General features: G+C 48.1%; 2 protein-coding genes across 2 annotated transcripts; one reads left to right on the top strand and one right to left on the bottom strand.

Annotated features, from left to right (window-relative positions):
• Window positions 1–1,725: 1,725 nt before the first annotated feature.
• On the top strand, window positions 1,726–4,249 carry LOC102539473 (colostrum trypsin inhibitor-like). The gene is made up of 3 exons (XM_006202709.4): window positions 1,726–1,854; window positions 3,441–3,656; window positions 4,166–4,249. Exons 1-3 carry the CDS (start codon window positions 1,779–1,781, stop codon window positions 4,186–4,188), a joined length of 315 nt encoding a protein of 104 aa, XP_006202771.4. The 5' UTR covers window positions 1,726–1,778; the 3' UTR covers window positions 4,189–4,249.
• A 2,681-nt stretch (window positions 4,250–6,930) lies between these two features.
• On the bottom strand, window positions 6,931–18,157 carry PIGT (phosphatidylinositol glycan anchor biosynthesis class T). Its single transcript, XM_006202495.4, has 12 exons — window positions 17,923–18,157; window positions 17,173–17,350; window positions 15,315–15,442; window positions 14,924–15,024; window positions 14,666–14,752; window positions 14,064–14,151; window positions 13,841–13,938; window positions 13,582–13,747; window positions 12,722–12,922; window positions 8,625–8,790; window positions 8,438–8,521; window positions 6,931–7,743 (listed from the first exon to the last, which is right to left on the bottom strand). The coding sequence occupies exons 1-12, from the start codon at window positions 18,107–18,109 to the stop codon at window positions 7,491–7,493; spliced, it is 1,737 nt and encodes a 578-aa protein (XP_006202557.1). The 5' UTR covers window positions 18,110–18,157; the 3' UTR covers window positions 6,931–7,490.
• Between the last annotated feature and the right edge of the window lie 999 nt (window positions 18,158–19,156).

Genomic DNA, 19,156 nt, shown 5'->3' with positions numbered 1-19,156 from the left:
CTGTGAGTCGTTTTACGAATTAAATCTGAGCATGGACTCGGGGACTCCAAACACCAGTAGTTCCCATTGTTCTCTCCAAAGAGAAACTATATCCATGGAAGCTAAATAATTTGTCTGAGGTCGCACAGATAGTGAATGGCGAAGCTAGAATTTAAATTCCTTCGTTGTGAGTCTAACAACTCCTGATGAGCAAGTGAAAATAATCTACAATAATTGCTGTCTCATATAGAAAACTCAACAATTGGAAAAGAAAATGCATTTCAAGATGTAACACAAGAAAATTTCCCTAAAAAGATCTGATAGATTGGAAAAGCACTCCATGCTCCAGTACAAACAGTGATGCAGAATGATATCGAAATATAAATTATCTCAAGGATAAGCAAAGAGGTCTTTAGGCATTCAGGTAGGAAAAAAGTCACTCCTAATGAAAAACATTCAGGTCACTCTAGGGGGGTACTCCATGGCAGAATTCAGTGGAGCGGGTCCACAATTGTTCTGGGAAAAGAAAATCTGATCTAAGATTTTTTATCCCATCAAATTGTCCTTCAAGTAGTAATACAATATGAAAAGATTCAGAGGAAATAGTGCCTGTGAACCCTTTGTTTTTGTAGAATTATTTTTGTTACTCTACCTAACAAAAGGTTTATGAGGATAACCTGAAGTAAAGATATTTACTTCATGTGGTGGAAATTCAGCATCCAATATGGTAGCCACTAGCCACATGTAGCTTTTTTGTTTTTTAATTTTTTTGGAGATGGGGGATAGGTAATTAGGTATTTATTTATTTACTTAAATGAGTTACGGGGGATTGAACCCAGGACCACGTGCGTGCTAAGCACATACTCTGCCACTGAGCTATACCCTCCCCCCAATATGTGACTACTGAGCACAGGAAACGTGGCTAGTCTGGGTTGGGAGGTACCATAAGTGCAAAATACACTCAGATTTCAAAGACTTTGTATGAAGAAAAGTTAAATATTGCATTAATCTTTTATATTACATGTTGATTTGATGTTGAAATTCTAATATTTTGGATATATTGAGTTAAACTATTATGAAAACTAATTTTGCCTCCTTTTTCTTTTTAAAACGCAGCTACTAGGAAAGTGCAAATTCTATTTGGGGCTTGCATTATGTTTCTGTTGCACAACACTATGGTAGAATTCGCGGGGGGTGTGATTTTTGCCTTTTGTTTAGACTCTTCAGTGTAGCTTAAACTTTTAAAACTAAGTATGATGATTTATATGAAACAATAAACCCGTTATTCCAAAATTAAATAAATAAGCTGATGAACAAAGAGCTGTGTTCTCTCTCCCGGGATGTTGAGGCGAGTAGCTGGGAGGCTCTGGATGGGAACCAATAATAACAGAAGTGGGGAACAGCCGTGCTGGCCCCCAAGGGACCACGTTGTCCAGCCCACTTGTTTTACAGACAGGGAAACGGAGGCCCCACAAGGTCACTGACCAGTTCAAGGTCACAGGGACTCAAGTCTGCAGGAGATGAGGCTGGGAACTGCATCCCAGATGTGGCAGGAGCACCGTCTTAGGGGACTTGCTCAATAGCCAGCAAGACCCCCTCCAAGGCCGGTGGCACTGCCTCCAGGTCAGAAGGCCACGCCCTCCGGGGCCCACATTCCTGGCCCAGGGTGCTTCCTATTCCAAGTAATGAGGAGTGAGATACTTCCCTCAGCCCTGGGGGAAGAGGGCCCCTTGTCCTTCAGCTGCTGGTATAAGTTCCAGCCTCCCAGCCTCAGCCCAGAACACGCAGCTTCTCACACCATGAGGTTCGGCCACCTCCTTGCCCTTTGCCTCACCCTCTGCCTGCTGGGCACGGCCAGCTCAGGAAAGGCCTCAGGTGAGCTGAGGGGTTGGGGAAAGGAGCCCTGAGACCTGTAACCTGCAGCCTGTGGGGTGGTTGGGAGAGGGGGCTGGATCCTACGGGCCATCTGGTAACTTCCACCTCAGGGGGAGACCAGGGCCCAGCTCTGGGAGGGGCCTCTCCTGTGGTCACCATCTGGTCTCGGGAAAATCTGGGGCCTGACCTCCCAGGTGTCTATTTGACATCTCCACCAAATTTTAATTTTTATTAAAAAGCAATACACTTTTGTCTTAAAAAGATAGTCTGCAAATGTGTGAAGTGGAAAAGTGGGTCCCCTACTTTACACAGTTTCCACAGTCTTACTCTCCAGCATCCTACTCCCTCGAATGCCTAAGCAAGGAAAGAGATGTTCATACCACTTTCAAAATGAGGCCATATTTCTCAAGTTTAGCTGCACACTGGAGTCCCCTGAGGACTCTCTGGTTCCCACACTCAGAAATCCTGATTTAATTGGTCTGGGATGATGTCTGGGATGGTTTTTTCAATAGTTCCCCCAAGAGGTTCTAATATTCTAACCAAGATGGAGAAATGCTGCCCTAATAGACGACTTTGAAGTTCCTTCCGAGAATGGCCTCTTCTCTATTCTAGGTTAAGCTTCTCCCAAGTATATTCAGCTTGGCCAGGGTCATATACATTGAGGGTTCACAAAATGGTACCACAGAGCTGAGTTGCCCCATGTGCTCATTTGTCTGAGGGATGCTGTCCTTCTTAGGGGAAGTGTAATTATCAAAGTGGTGTTTGTTGCAGCCCGTGAATAGATACGCTGAGGTCCTGAGTGTCCAAGGCTAATAGTTGAGATGTATGTGTGTGTGTGCGCATAGAAGAGGCCAGTTTCTTTATCTGCTGATTACTCATGGATACTATAAACTATTTCATGTAAATATCTTGTTCCTAGTTATGCAAAATGGCACTTGGTCATTGGCATTCAAATGATATGCAAAAGAATTTTTAGGAAATAAACATTGCTTGAAATTCCACTACCCAGAGAGAACTGCTCTAAATATATTGAGGAACAACCTTCATGTCATCACTCTGGGGATTTATATGTATATTTTACATCCCCGGGGCCACACTAGAGCTCCTACTTTGTAATCTGATTTTTTTATTTGACAAAAGTATGGGCTTCTCTCCATGTTGATGCTTGTAGATCAGCTCTGTGATTTGTAGTGACTGCGTAACAGCCAGTCAATCCCCTGTAGGTGAATGTTTATGTTTTTTTCCAAATTATAATGTTCTGCAATTATAAACAAAGTACAACTAACATCTTGATATCAAGTGATGAAAGGCTGTAGAATACAGAGCTTTGGATTTGAAATTGGATCTGGGTTTAAATCCCAGGCTTTAACATATAATAGGTTTCAGGATTTTTGGAAAATTACCAAAGCTGAGCCTGTTTTTTTCATTTGTGAATGAGGACAGCAATACCCTCCCGTTAGGTTGTTTAAATAATGCCACATATAGCAAACACGGAGGAGGGGGCTTGGTGTAGAAGAGGTGTTCAGAAAAGAGATACTGGTTTGTACAAAGGACGCATAAGTGACCGATGCTCCTTACCCTTGCAGCTAGTCTCAGGCAAGAGGCTTCGCAGGAGTCGTCCCAGACTCTCCCTGCCCTGTGCCAGCTCCCCCCAGAGAGGGGCCCCTGCAAAGCCTTCCTGCGCCGGTACTCCTACAACTCGACGTCCAGGGAGTGTGAGTGCTTCATCTATGGTGGCTGTCAGGGCAATGCCAACAATTTCGAGACCATGGAGATCTGTCTGAGGGTCTGCACACCCCCGGGTGAGTCCTCTGATAGAAACAGGAAGAGTAATGGAGATGACAGGATGATGGACGTGTGAGGGGAGAGGGTGATGGTGAGGATGGTGGTAGTGAAGCCGAGGGTGATGTTAATACAGGAGTTGGTGATGCTGAGACAACGGGAATGAGAGGGGTGGTGGTGATGGTGGCGGTAACGAGGGCGCTGGAGGCGTGGAGAGCTGGGCTGTGGTTGGTGGTGGTGTGGATAGTAAAGATGAAAGGAACATTGCTTATTGGAGTAAGCCCTTTTAAAATATGTGGTGGGGCTGGCAAAGGTGAAGACGGCAAAGCATCCTTCATGAGGGTGATCATGTCAACAGAGAAGATGAATGTGACTGTAGCAGCGGTCACCGTGGGAGGTGGTGGAAATGAGGAAGCCCTCGGGGTGGCGGATGTTGGAGGGGTTGGGTAAGGAGCCCGGCTTGATGGCTCTGGCTCTAGGCCACCAAGCGGCCAGCCAAGAAGGGATCTGACTATTTTCTCTGTCACAGAGACCCGAGTGAACAGCAGCTGAAGATGACAGCGCACAGTCCCAGGCCTTGATGGAAAGCTGCCACTCCTACGAGACAACCCCCTTCTGAGCCCATCCTGGGACCCTCCAGGACTGGGTCAATAAAGCATTCAAAGTTGACATGGCCTGAAGCCTTCCTACAGGGGCCCTGGGCCTGTCCCCCAAAATTGCTCACGGCCACCAGGGCAATCAAACCAGTGTTACCCTACCCCTACCTCCTTCAAGCCCTCACTGTCCTGTGTCCCCAAAATAAAGGACAAAGGACACAAGGTCCTCTATCACCAGGGGGTCCTCATGGAAGCCAGGCTGAATGGAAATTTGGGGACCTTGCATGTCTGTCCCCAGACCTTGGCCTGCTGTTCTCTCCTGCTCGGGGCTCCAGGATGAGCTGGAAGGTTCTTCCTGTCCAGCAGGGGCCATGTCCTGGAGGAGTGTGGAGATGGGTGGAAATTCAGGGACTCTTGGTCAGCCAGGGTGGCACTCCCCTCTCCTCCCAGAGGGATACTGGAAAAATGAGAATTTTATGCTTTTTTAATTGTGGTAATAATATATACAACCTGAAATTTCCCATTTTAGCCATTTCAATGTGTACAATTTGGTGGCATTAAGTGCATGAATTAGACATGAATATATGTGTGTGTACTTACACACACACACACACACACACACACACACACACACATATTTGAGAGAAAGGGCATGCTTTTCCCTTTATACCCCACTCCCTTTCAAGTTCTCAACTATTACCCAGAGGTCGAGCTGAAAGATTGAGTGAGGGCAGCCTTAATGACACGCCAAGCACAGTTCCAGAAGCCTCAGCTCCAAAAGGCAAAAATCTGGGCCCTTACGGAGCTCAACTTCCATTAGACTTGGAGCTTCCCGGAGACACAGGGGCCGTCCTCCATTTGGACCTGACTGGCTCCGGACAAGTTGTAAGTGCTCAGTCAGCAAAAGTAAATGTATGAATGGGTGTGGGCTATTCTGGCTTGGGATCTAGGGTCTGGAGGTGGAGATGGCGAGGGCGAGGGGCTCTCTAGAAACCCCACCAGTGAGTGCAGGGTGTTTAACACAGCAGTCCTGGTCCTGTCTGTACAGCCCACATGGGTGGGACTGCGCAGGTTACCTCCGAAGGTTCTCCAAGAGCCCCTGGAACATACAAGTGATGTGTGTGCGTCTGCAGGAAGGGAGGTGGTGTGGGTGAGCTAGTCTACACCTAGACAGTGGGCAAAAGCAATTGGGTCAAAATGCTTTTACTTGAGTTTACCTCCAAGCGGTAAATAAGCAGGGGGTAAGTGAGATAAGAACGTAGGTGGGTGGATTATCTGAAGTGAGGTCATCTTGGCAGCCTGCGTAGAATGGGGTGTCTGCCAAATCGGAAGAGCTCGAAGTGGTGGCCTGGCTGTCTTTCACGCCCCAGCCAAGTGAGTACCTAGAAATGCCCTTCACTACCGTGTCCTGTGTGATCTACGCACAGACAACATCCTGTAGCTCTCTGGTCTAGACCTCCTCCCTGAACTCCAGGTTCATTACCCAGCTGCCTACTTGCCATCTCCACTTAGATGTCTAAAGGCATCTCAAATTCAGCATCTCCAAACCAAGCTTGGGATAATCTCCGCCCCAACCCCTAACACGCTCAACCAGTCACTCATCTCTGCTAACGACCACTCTCGTCTTCCCAGCTCCGCAGCCAGAAACCTTGGGCTCAGCCTTAATCCTTTGCTCCCATTCCCATTGTGTCCTATTAGCAAATCTGTTTGCTCTACCTTCAGAATAAATCCAGACTCCAACTCCATTCCACCACCTCCACGATCAAGTTATCGATGAGGTCTTCCTGGCCACCCCAGTTTTAAATTGCTACTCCAGCTACAAGCTCGCCACTTGCCTGTCTCGTTTTCCTCTGTAGCTCTAACTACCATCTATCGTGCTGAGGGTCTTACTTGTTTGTTCATCGTTAAGCTCCAAGAGGAGCTTTCCAGTAACAACCAGGCTGGTAAGAAACAGGAAAGCTCAGTCCAGGGAGGAGAGGGGCACCCACAGCAGCTTGGTGTACCAGGGAAGACTTCCTAGAGGAAAAAACATCTCTTCTGGTTTTATAAGTCCGAGTGAACCTGGCAGTCAGGTGTGTGGTTGGTGGAACAGGGCATTCTGTTTGATGGACAGTCCACCGAACCACTATGATGGGAGAACTGGGGGAGGGAGGGAGGGAGGGACGGACCACAAGTAACATACAGTTGATGCCACATGTGTCAGAGGCCAACAGAGATGACGTGGGGGAGACATCTGCCTCAGGACTTGTTTTACAGGAATCCGGGGTCATATAACCAGGAGAGGGGCCCCAGGGGCAGGCTCCCATCCAAAGCCGGCAACGCCTGTGGGTGGTCCTGGACCACCCACCACACAAGCTCCCGAGGAGACAGATAAAAACGCAAGACTAGGCAACACCCAGACCAACTGAACTCACAGGGTCTGGACTCCAGGAATCTACACTATTTCACAAGAGCCCCAAATGATTCCAATGCACAGCCTGGTTAGACAACCATCACCGGGAACTCTTCTGTCTCTCCAGCCCCACCCTTGGTGCTAGGGGACTGGTTCTCAGGGCTCCTAAAAGACACAGGATGATTCACTGTCATGGAGATGCTGACATAAACACTCCCGGCCAAGCCCAGTGAGTTCTGAGAAGCACAGTCAGATGAGGATGGCGGGGGAGGAGGGAAGCAGATGAGAAGGAATTTCTGGCAGGAGTGGGAGGATGTAGGGAGGTTTTATTTGGTTGGTTGGTTGGGGTTCTTTTGCAGGAGTGGGGTGGATGGGTTAGGAGGTCCTGTTCAGGCACCGAGCAAGCAAGCCCGAGTCCCCAGCTCTCCATAGGCCTCAAGGACAGGAGGCCAAGAACCAACGGGGCAGACACGTTTTAATTCCACAACCCGTAAACTCCATCTACCAGCCAGCGACAAAGTCTTCAGCACACCCTGCTAGCCAGGCCAGGGCTGTCCCACAGAAGCTTCCGCAACAGTGGAAACATTTCTCCGCGCTGCCCAGTACAGAAGCCACTAATTACTTTCGGTTACTGAACACTTGAAATGGGGCTAGTACAGCGGAGGAAATGCATTTTCAATTTAAATTAATTTCCATTCAAACGCCACATCTGGCTGCCAGCTACTCTAGGCCCTAGTCTCATCCAGGGGGCAGTTTGGTTCAAAAGCCACCTCTGGGGAGAGCAAGGGGCAGCAAGAGCCTTCAGGGTCACCATCACTGCCCCTCTCCAGGGAGAAACAGCCGCCCAGCTGTGGGCGGGGTGAGCCTCAGAGCGGGGGGACGCCGCGAGCCCGCCGGATGAGGTTAGCTAGCCTCTTGGCCAGGCCGCCCGTGCTGGGCTCCTCGATGTGGAAGGTCCGCGTGAGGAGATTGTAGAAGGAGCCGTAGCACACGGCCACCACCGTGCACGTCAGGCAGATCACGTTGTACGGCATGCTGAAGTCCGGCGTCGGCAGGCTCACCAGCAGCGGCTCTGTGTAGAGCCGCACGAAATGGCTGGAGCTGTCGGAGACTGGGAACCTGGGGGTCAGGATGGGGCGGTGAGGCAGGACCGGCTGCTCCTCCCCATCTCAGCCCCAGCCCCTCTCTCCAGCTGCGCTGGGCCAATTACAACGGTGGGGGTTTTCAAAGCTTTCTTAGCCTCAAAGCCTTTTAAACCACAGTACATAAATCTGATCAAAGGAGAGCTACACTGCTCTGAGGGAGAGGAAAGGGACTCTGCTTTCGCTTAGATGCCTCTTCTTTAGCCTTCTAGTCTCAGCCTAAAGGCCATCTCCTCAAGGAAGTCTTCCTGGATTACCTCCCCTCACCTAGATTACTCCCCAGCACCCCCCCGCCGAACCCTCTAGCACAGCATCTCCTCTCTAGGCTGTGAGCAGGAGCAGGGCGGGGCAAGTGTGTTTTGTTCATGGTTGTACACTTGGTGCTCTCAAGTATGCGGCCCCCGACAAGTGCTCAGTTAAATACTTAAGAGAATCAGTGAGTATATGTGGGCTACAGTACTATTCCTCTCACCTACTGATTCTCCCAGAAGCACTTCAGAATCATTTCATGATGACTGTGCAAATACTCTAGACCACCAGGATTTTAATTAGGATTGAGTTAAATCTACACATTAGTTTGGAAGAGGCAACATCTAGCCCCAACCCATCCTGCAGGAACCTGACCGCCTGGGTTAGTGTCTCCAAAAGCCGGCAGCTGAAGTCACACTTACAGGGTGTTGAACAGAGGGCTCTCTTCCCAGTCCATGGGTTTGGCTGCCACCACACTGGGCACAAGGGCGCTAAGGACAGACGGGCTGCAGAGAAGCAGACAGATGCTCCATGAGCCATGTCCCTCCCAGCTCCTCCAGTGAGGCAGGGAAGCGGCAGAGAGGATGGGTCAGGAAATGGGGTGCCCACCTGACATAGAAGCCATGGTTGGGGTCCGGGGTGTACTCGGTCCACTTAAGCAGCGCCCGCTCAAACTGGATGGAGACCTTGGTGACCGAGTTGGCTGGCAGCTGAATCAGCATCTCCAGGAGGTGGGGCTGCAGCCGGTCCTGGGCAGGCTGGTAGTGGATATAACCTGGAGACAGGCAATGGTCACCCACAGCTCTTTCCTGGGGTCAGATCAACTGTACCTCTCGTCCCTACCTAGCGAGGCCTTGGGATCTGGATCAGGATGCCTAGAAGGAGGGCTCTGGAGCACAGAAGCCAGGCAGACTCCCGAGAGGGAGGAGGATCTCAGAAAAGAGAAAAGATGTTTCCAGGACAGCTGTCCCAGGACAGGTTCGATCTAATCCATCTACACAACATGAAAACTGGGGATATCAGGTGCCTCACGTGATGCAACAGGAAGTCCACAGAAACACCTGGGAAGTTTTCTTGTCAAAAATATAAGATCTGAATCTAATCAAGTTTCCAAATCCAATGCTCAAGAATACACTAAGAACGAAGGAACACGTTAAACGTGGGCAAATCCAGAATGTAGAACATCCTATACAACAAATGACCCAGTTTTGCCAACAAATAAATTAAAAAAAAAAAAAGACTGGGAACTGTTTTGCAGATTAAAAGAGACTTGAAAGTATCACCCCCATCTAGACACAACAGGGGTAGTGGGCGTGGGGGACTGTATACGGGAACTCTCTGTACCTTCTGCTCAACTTTTCTGTAAATCTAAAACTGCTCTAAAAAAATAAAGTCTATTACTTTAAAAGAAAAACTTAAGAGTATATCAACAAGCATGTAACCTGAGGACCTAATTTTGATCCAATTCAAACAAACCAATTATAAAGTTATTTTCGAGACCACTTACGGAAACAGGAGTGATATGACAGGTTATATATTTTTAAAGCCTCTTAGAGATGCACACTGAAGTAGTTAAATGTGATTTGATACAATGTCTACGATTTGTTTTAAGGTACCCTAGCAGAAAAAAACAACCAAGCCAAAAAAATCAATAAAGGGAGAGATGAAACAAAAATGATAGGAAACTGTGGAACAGAACAGAGAGCCCAGAAATGAACCCACACTTAAATGGGCAATTAATCTATGGCAAAGGAGGCAAGAATATACAATGGGGGAAACACAGCCTCTTCAATAAATGGTGTTGAGAAAATTGGACAGTTACATGCAAAGGAATCAAATTGGACTACTTTCTCACCATATACAAAATATAACCATGTACAAAAATAAACTTAAAATGGATTAAAGACTTAAATGTAGAACCTAAAATAATACTGCTTCTGGAAGAAAGCATTGGCAGAATGCTCTGTGACTTAGCAATATTTTTTTGAATATGCCTCCTCCAGCAAGGAAAACAAAAGCTAAACTAAACAAATGGGGTTACATCAAACTAAAAAGCTTTTGCACAGTGAAGGAAACTATCAATAAAATGAAAGGGCAGCCTATTAATTGGGGGAAGATATGTGCAAACACTATATCCAATAAAGGGTTAATGTACAAAATACACAAAGAACTCATACAACTTATCATAAAAAAAAAAAGATTAAAAAATGGGCAGAGGACCTGAATAGACATTTTTCCAAAGATCACATACAGATGGCCAACAGACATATGAAAAAAATGCTCAATATCACTAATCATCAGGGAACTGCAAATCAAAATCACGAGATACCACCTCACACCTGTCAGAATGGCGGTCATCAAAAAGACAACAAATAACAAGTGCTGGTGAGGATGTAAAGAAAAGGGAGCCCCTGTGCACTGTGTTGGGAATGTAAATTGGTACAGCCACTATGGAAAACAGCACAGAGATTTCTCAAAAAATTAAAAATAGAACCATTATACACAGCAATTTCACTCCCAAATAAAACAAAAACATGAATTCCAACAGACACATGCACCCCAATGTTCACTGCAGCATTGTTTGCAATAGCCAAGATATGGAAACAACCTACGTGCCGACTAACAGATGAAAGGATAAAAAAGACGTGGTATATACTACTCAGCCATAAAAAAAAGAAGGAAATCTTAAGGACATTCACAACAACGTGGATGGACCTAGAAGCTATTATGCTAACTGAGGTAAGTCAGAGAGAGAGAGAGACAAATACTGTATGATACCACTTATATGAGGACTCTATAAAGTAAAACAAATGAACAAACATAACCAAACAGAAACAGTCATAGATACAGAGAACAAACAGGTGGTTGCCAGAGAGGAAGGGGGGGGGGGAGAGAAATAGGTGAGGGAGATTAAGAAGTACAAAATTTTAGCTGCAAAATAAATGAGTCACAGGTATGAAAGGTACAGTGTAGGGAATACAGCCAATAATTATGTATTATATTTGTATAATGACAGGTGGTAACTAGACCTATCATGATGATCATTTTGAAAGGCACAGAAATACTGAATCACGATGCTGTGTACCGGGAACTCACATAGTGTTATAGGTCAATTATACTTAAACTCATAGAAAAAGAAATCAGATTTGTGGTTCCTAGGAGTGGGGGGAGGAGAAACTGGATGAAGGCAGTCAAAAGGTACAAACTTCCAGTTAGAAGGCAAGCAAGTAGTAGGGGTGTAATGTACAACATGAGAGATATAATTAACACTGCTGTACGTGACACACGGAAGTTAAGACAGTAAATTCTGAGGGTTCTCATCACAAGGAAAAACACTTTTTTTTCTATGTCTTTAATTTTGTATCCATATGAGATGTTGGATGTTCTCTAAACTTACCATGGTCATCAATCCACAATGCACATAAGTCAAATCATTATGCTGAATATCTTAAACTTACAATGTGCTCTGTCAATGACATCTCAGTAAAACGGGAAGAAAAAAATCAACAGCAACAACAGCAAACAAACAAAAAAAGGATATGAAGCTGGAGACTGCTGAGGCCAGGTGATGGGAACATGGCAGTTCACGGCACCATCCCATTTGAGTATGTGCTTGAAATTTTCCAGAGCAAAAGGTACAAACACAAGACAGAAAAACCTACAAAATACACAGGTAGGATGTTCGAAGTAGAGATTCTGAAGGTGGTACAGACAGTGATGCTGAAAATAAGTGAAACTATTAACCACAGGCTAGAAAATATGGGAAACAACAGAGGGGTTGACAGGTGATTTTCGGTCTGTCTGTTTGGGGTGTGCTATCCCCTCTTCTTAGGGAAAATTCCTAAGAAGTTTGCTTCTGTGTTACTAAGTCTTCCTCCAATCCAAAAGAAAACAAGCGCTTTAATGCTATGCCTGGCATCTCACAGAAAGCACTCAGTAAATACTAACTCCTCCTTAGAAAAATAGCAGGAGATAAAAACAAATAAAAAAAATTTTTTTTAAACTACACACCCTTTTACCTCTCCCAAGGAAGCAAAACCATTTACTTTGTTATCTGTTTCATTTCCAACACTCTGCTTTTCTTGTTAACCCCTTCTCCACCTGAAAGAGTCAAAAACAAAAAAAAATGTGCCCAGGGCACCAGGAAGAAGGAGAAAATAAGTGGAAAAGATAAGGAAACACCTGCCCTCATCAAGTCCTGTTAAGAATCATGGCGGGGAGGGTTGGGGGGTTAAATTAGGAGTTTGGGATTAACAGATGCACACAACTACATATAAAGTAAACAGCAAGGACCTACTGTATAGCACAGGGAATTATAGTCAATACTGTGTAATAACCTATAATGGAAAAGAACTGAAAAGGAATTATGTATGTATAACTGAATCACTTTACTGTACACTTGAAACTAACATAACATTGTAAATCAGCTATACTTCAATACAAATAATAAAATTTTTTTAAAAAGTTTAATTGAAGAAAGAAAAAAAAAAGAATCACTCATCCTATGTGCTTTACTTATTTTTGCTTTATAAACACTTTGCAGATCTGGCATTGGTGAGGCCATCCTTTCCAGCTGTCAAACCATTCCTAACTCTTGATGGCTGTGTAGATTTCCAAGGTACTTCTGGAATTATCCTGAGAAATGAGGGTTTGGGGGGACCTGGAGGGAGAGGGAGTGGGGGTTGGGGGCTGGTCGGGGGACTCACTCGGTTTGTTCTCCTTGCCCTTGGAGGTGATGGAGAGGGTGTGCACGTACAGACGCAGGTACCAGGGCACGGTGTCCAGCAGCAGCACGGGGAAGGCCCGGTACGGGTGGGTGTTGTACAGCAGCGTGCTCAGCTCCCCGCTCTGCAGCCCATAGCCGCTCACATACCGCTGGGCGTACAGGAAGGGCACGGGTGGGGCCTCTGTGTGGAGAAAAGTCAACGGCTAACCACTCCTTAAAAAAAAAAGGGTGGGTCACTCCCCACCACCACTCCCTGGGCCAGCTTCAGAGTCTCAAAGCCAGGGAGGGGAGGGGAGGGGAAATGCTCTACCAGCAGAACTAGGAAACTTGCATTCTGGAATCATCCCTGCCTTCCCCTACCCACAGCGATGACAACAGAATTACTATTATTTACTAAGTAGTTAGATGTGCCACGTTCTGCACCCCTTCAACCCAAACCAAGTACGCTCATGATATTCCAAAACTGTCCTTGGTAACACTGAACACAATCACAATTAATTGATTGCTCAATGCATGCTTCAACTACTAGATGTTATATTTCTTCAAAAGCAGGGTATTCCTGTTTTCAAAAAGAAATATTTGTTGATTGAATGAATGAATGCTTGAATGACCTCCATATTTTACATCAATTATCGCATCCAATCTGCTGGGTATTACTGCTCCCATTTTCAAGATGAGGCAGGAAGGTCAGGAACCTGCCCAAGGTCACAGAGCTTAGAAGAGGTGGGGTGAGAACCAGGCCATCTGACTCCAGGAATCTGGGTCTAAACACACACTTGTTGTCTCATGGGGAAGAGTCAGGGCTGTGAGCGGTGGTCTGGCGGCCCATCCCCCACTCACCATTCTCCGGGGGTCTCTTCCACTTAAGCTGAAGGTTGAGGCTACGCGAGTTGTTGATCACGGCCGTGTCCAACAAGTCATAGACAGCATAGGTCTTCCGGGTGCCCAGGATGACATCCTGGTATGTGGTAAGGGGCGGCGGGTTCACTTCCAAGGTCTCATTGTCCTGGGGACACATCGGTAGGGCTGAGAAGTGAGCAGGAGGGCAGGATGGGGTGGGGAGAGAGGCGCTGATGTTTGTGGCTGGAAACCTTAGTACCTGGTTGTAGCTGGTGATGTCCACGTAGACTCGGCTCTCTGAAGCCAGGGGGCAGGGCTCAGTGAGGGTTCGCGAGAACATCCTGAAGAGGGACCAGTCTGAGGAGCAGAGTGGGGGTTGAGTGGGGTGGGGGTGGAGGTGGGGGGCGGGACTAGGCCCTCTCCGCATAGGAAGGGCAGGGATAGCGACAGGTGGGTGGAGCTGAGTTGCCAAGGTAGCTCACCTTTCTTCCCCTGGCCGGTGACGAAGGCGTCAAATACAACGGAAAGGGTCTGCCTCAGCTCCCAGGAGATGCTGGTACAGCGTGCATTCTACCACAGGGGCCAGAGGGCAGCAGTGAGGATTTCCCACTCCCCCAACCGCACGGTCCCAGGGACTACTACCGGGACTCAATCCCTTGTCTATTACGTACCTCCCATCCACCACTACTGAGCACTTAACCCTGTGCCAGCACCTTTCTGTGCATCAGTGGGATGAACCACCGCCAACAACCAGATGCTACTATTATTCTCATTTGACAGATGAGAAAACCTGGCTCAGGGAAATACAATGACTCACTCAGGGTCACGCCAGCTGGTGCGTGGCTGAATCAACAGCTACATGCGCACTGCTATGGCTCTTAACCACTATGCCCCAGGACAGGGACTTAAGTGAACGCTTGCCAGGCAATCACTCAGTTTCCCTGGTGTGTGGCCAACGCGCTGAATAATCATCATTGCATCTCGCACCAACCACCGGCTTGGCCCTCGACAGACACTGGGCTACGTGTCTTGCCTGCACCTTCTCTCAGAGGGAGGGTCCCCAGCCCCGATCTCCATGACTTACTCTGCACACAGGGCGGATGTGCACAGCCTGGGAGTGGTAGCTTGTGTGGAACAGGCGATCAGCCTTCAGCAGCACAGAGAGGCCTGCCTAGAGGGGGTGGGGAGAGAGGAAAGGTCAGAGCCCTGCACAGTGGGGCACCCAGGCAGGAGGCAGAGGTTATGGGCAAACACACCCTGGCTGTCAGGCAGTGAGGAGGCATCGGTCAACTCCATCCACACTTAGGGGCTCCCACTCACGTTCAGGCCCCTCTGGCCTCACCTTGGAACTGCAGGGCAAGAGCTTCTTCCATGGGGTGAGGTTCTCAGTGCAGACAACCTCCCGCGGCAGCACGGCGTAGCGCAGGAAGTAGTGATCCGTGCCTGAGGGAGACAGAAGCCTGTCTGGGGGCGCCTTGGGACCCCACTCCTTGGGACCCACGCTCTCTAGCACCACCACCTTAACAGTCCCAGCTGCAGGTGGGACATCCTCCTCCCTTTGGGAGAAGGCAATGCAGAGACAGCAGGGTCTCAGGAAGCCTTCCTCTGGGGCCCACACACCCATGGGATCTGTGATCTGGCCCCGCTGAGGAAGGATGAAGTAGAGGGGAAAGGAGGCAAAGGTCTGGGTCAGAGGTGACAGGAAGAAAGAAAGGGCCGCAGGGCTGTCTCACCATTGGCCAGCCCCAGGGGTTTGAAGGAGGCGGTGGGCGTGACCGTGTTGGTGGAGTCGATGAAGTTGAGAGAGGCGCAGAAGATCCCTGAGAGGACGTTACTGAGCTCCTTCCAAGACTTATCCACACTAGATGGAGACACAAACCCGCTCACTGTCCTGGGGCCACCTCTGCTCCCTCCCTTAAAGGCTGCAGCGGGCTGCCAAACCATCAGGCTGGCTACTGCTGGAGCTGGGACTGTCCCTGCTCAGCCTGCTTCCTGGGTCTCCCCCATCAGCCCCTTCCTCACTCTCCGCTGGACCTCCCTGCATTCCCACAGCTCTTGCCTTAGGTGGTTCTTCCTCCTGCCTGGGAATGCCTCCTCACTCCTCTCTGCCCTCTTCAAGGAGGCTCCCTCCACCAGGAAGCCTTCCTGCCCTCCTCAACCACAGCCTCCTCCCTGGGCTGCTGACATTCTGACCACCCAGGCCTCTCACTCAGCCCCCCTAGGAATGGCTGCGTAGCAGCAGCATCTCATCCTAAGCATCTTTTCTCCCCACCTAGGCTGTGAGCAACCTGAAGACAGGCAGCTAGTCTGGGTCACCTATGAACATCCCACAGCACTATGTAAAGTGCCCCACACCTCAGAGGCCGAGATCAGCTCACTGATCCACCCCGAGGTGTGCTCAGCTGGGCAAAACTACATGCTTCCCGCTGAATACCCTGGGTGAGTCCTGGATCTATCTCCAGGGTGGGAAGTCTTACATATACAAAGACTCACTGAACAAGGAAAAACAACCATTCTAGGGCCCCACAAAACATCAAATTAAATTAGACATTTTTTCTTAGAGAGATGTGCTCTTTATACGAATAACAGAATAAAACTAGAAATCTCAACATCAGCTCCGTATTATCGGCAGTTATGAGGGGAGACAGCGACAGCAGAGGATTTGGGATAAGAGGCAAGGAAATTGGAGTTCAGGCAAGAGAGAAAGTCTAGGGGCTTGCTCCTTATTGAAATTGCCTTAGAGCTGTCTTGGAGTTTTTCAGTAATCTGTCCTGAGTTTTCCAATTACTCCAATCCCTAAGCCTCAAATAAAGGCTACAAACTGGAAATCCAAAAGTTCTACCCAAACCATAGTCATGTTTCATTTGATGGGCACAACATTAACCCACATAGCATTTCCTGAATTTCTTCACGACTTGCTGTGATTTAAATTTGCAACTTTCACATTAAAATCCAGATTTCTGGTAACTCTCGAAAAATGAGAGTATCTGGTGACAGCAGACCTCTATTCCCACGTGGCAACAATCCACAGGGGCTGAGTGGCAGGTGTCCTCTCAAGATCTCCAGACTGCCACAGGCCCCACCACTCCCTACTATTACTCTAAAATCTTTTTTATCACCCACGTGCTTCAGATATCTCATAGTGGGATGCAGAGGCTGTTGTAGTTCAACTGCCTAGACCCACCCTTTCCCAAATAAAAGCAATTCCTCTAATACAGAGATCTGGCATCTTGTAGGCCAATTCTAGCCCACATGTATTTTGTTTGGCCCTCGTGGCATTTTTATTATTATTATTATGTGAATGAATGTCCTTTCCAAGTTTATCCAATTTCTATCACCTTACATTCAAGTAAACTTCAAATATTTGCCTCTGTAGTTGGACAAATATGCTCCCTCAGGCCTGAAAGTATTAGGGGAAGGAAATGTATTCAGAAAAGTAAAGAATGCCACTAAGTCGTAACATTTCTTACTTCCAAGGCCAGGTTTACTCCCCTTGGAATTGCTGTCCTCAAGGGTAGTGGCAGGATGGCAACACCTGCCCCTACCTCATTCCCGCTGTGGCCTGCCACAGGCCTCAAGGTGGGCACTCACTCAGTGACGGTGTCTTGGAACCAGACCCAGAGCTCTGCACCTGAGGGGGCCTGCAGGAAGGGTGTCCCCCAGTATCGAGTCCTCCAGAAGCCTTGGGTGAGCGACAGGTGCAGCTCACGTAGAGAATACTTGGAGATCAGCTGTCCCAGGGCTTTGGGGAAGAGCCTATAATGAGACACTGGAGAAGGGGGAGCAAGTGAACGATGATCCTGGGGGGAGGGTTCTCAGCCACCCCCAAATCCAAAAAAAAAAAAATACACCCCAGCTCTGGGGTCAGAGGAATCTAAATTCCAGCCCAGAATGGGTCACTAACTAGCCATGTGATCTTGGAGAGGTACCTTTAACTCTGTACACCTCCAATTTCTTCCTTGTAATCGCTCACAGAACTTAGCACTGTGCCCAGCACACAGGATAAATGGTAACCGTCAACAACAGCACAATCATCAGTGTTGCTGACAGAGGGTTCTAAATAAAGGTTTGGAGTGGCAGCCTGGAGCTGCGGAAAAGAGCACTGGAGTATAACTAAGGAGGAGTCACTGCTCCTCTTCGGACCTCGATTTCTCCATGGACACAATGGGATTCTCCAATAACTATCCCATTCTTCCGTAAGAACCATCTTTGTCGGGCCCCAAGCCCAGGGACCAGAACCTCATCCAGGGAGAAGTTCCCGCTTGCCAAGGCTTGGTTGCCTCCACCCCACTGCCAGCAGGTACCACAGATACCTTTCTCCGGTCAGTCCCCTCTTCTCACCTTCTTCCCGTGGCAGCTCCGAATCCCAGCGAGTGCGGAACTGGAATGTGGCAGCTACGTCCCCAGAAGGCAGAGGGGTGATGACCAACTCCTCCCGCAGGCTGTCGCGTGGGGGCTCTGCATGGCCCCAGCCGCTCGGCCCCAGAAGCAGCAATACCAGCAGAAAAAGCGGCACCACCGCCGCCATGCCTGCGGCTGCTTCCGCCTCCCAGCGATCCCGCCCCCTCGAGGGGCCACCCTCCAATAGGAAGAGCGCATAGCAGTGACTTCCGGTACCGTCCCGGAAGCCGGGGTGTGTCTACCAGAGGGACGGCCTGGGTAGGCCCTTCAGTTCAGGGCTGATGGATCTAAAGAGGCGCTGAGAGACCTTGAGGGGCTGTGGGCACAGGTGTGGGAGGGGCCGGGATTGCAGATCCCCGCCTTCCCCACGGAAAATGCTTAATAATACCAAGCGCCGCCAATGTCATTGTGCCTCCCTGATAGATGAAGAAACATACTGAAAAAGGTTCCTTTTGCGAGGTCACACGGCCGGGGGCTTGCTTACCTCCGCTTCTAGTCCTCTGTTCGCTCGGTCCTAAGCCTCGCGTAGCCCCTCTGGTGCAGGGCTTTCCCGCAAAACCCTCAAATAACTGGCGTTTTTATTATGGAAAAATTTCTAACATACAGGAATGTTAAAAGAATGAACACCTGTTTCCCCGTCACTAGATTCCACCATTAACATTTTACTCTAATTTATCATATATCAGTCTATAACTCCCTCAATTCATCTAATGTTTTGATGCATTTCAAAGAAATTTCAGGCATAAGTACACTTCTCCTTATATATTTCAGCATGCATATCATTAGAGTCCAGTATTTGTTTCCATTTTTCTTTCGGTGTAAAATTTACGTACAATGAGATGCACAACTCCGAAGTTCATTCCGCACATTCACTGAGTCCAACAAATGGATAACCTTGTGCAACTCCTATCAGGCTACAGAAGATTCGTAAAACCCCTGAAAGTTGGCTAATGCCCCTTGCCAGTCCTTGTGCCCCCTGCCTTCCAGAGGCAACCGCCGTTCTGATTTTCCTTCACAGAATAATCTGTTCCAGAGTTTCGTATAAATGAAAGCATCATATGGTAAGTATATTTTGTGCAAGACTTCTTTCCTGGGAAGAATGTTTTGAGAATCATTCATTTGCTTGCATATTTGTTTCTTTTCATTTCTGTGTAGTATTACATTGGATGACTAT

Source organism: Vicugna pacos, chromosome 19, assembly GCF_048564905.1.
Source record: "Vicugna pacos chromosome 19, VicPac4, whole genome shotgun sequence".
Lineage (NCBI taxonomy): Eukaryota > Metazoa > Chordata > Mammalia > Artiodactyla > Camelidae > Vicugna > Vicugna pacos.
This window is presented reverse-complemented; position numbering and strand designations above follow the sequence as displayed.

Excerpts from the sequence above, each read along its gene's own strand:
- LOC102539473 (XM_006202709.4), top strand. The coding sequence starts at position 1,779 with ATGAGGTTCGGCCACCTCCTTGCCCTTTGCCTCACCCTCTGCCTGCTG. Across the intron at positions 1,855-3,440 it reads CAGCTCAGGAAAGGCCTCAG|CTAGTCTCAGGCAAGAGGCT; the intron begins GTGAGCTGAGGG and ends TTACCCTTGCAG. Across the intron at positions 3,657-4,165 it reads GAGGGTCTGCACACCCCCGG|AGACCCGAGTGAACAGCAGC; the intron begins GTGAGTCCTCTG and ends TCTCTGTCACAG.
- PIGT (XM_006202495.4), bottom strand. The coding sequence starts at position 18,109 with ATGGCGGCGGTGGTGCCGCTTTTTCTGCTGGTATTGCTGCTTCTGGGG. Across the intron at positions 8,522-8,624 it reads AACCATGGCTTCTATGTCAG|CCCGTCTGTCCTTAGCGCCC; the intron begins GTGGGCACCCCA and ends GCTTCTCTGCAG. Across the intron at positions 7,744-8,437 it reads AGCCCTCTGTTCAACACCCT|GTTCCCAGTCTCCGACAGCT; the intron begins GTAAGTGTGACT and ends CCTGACCCCCAG.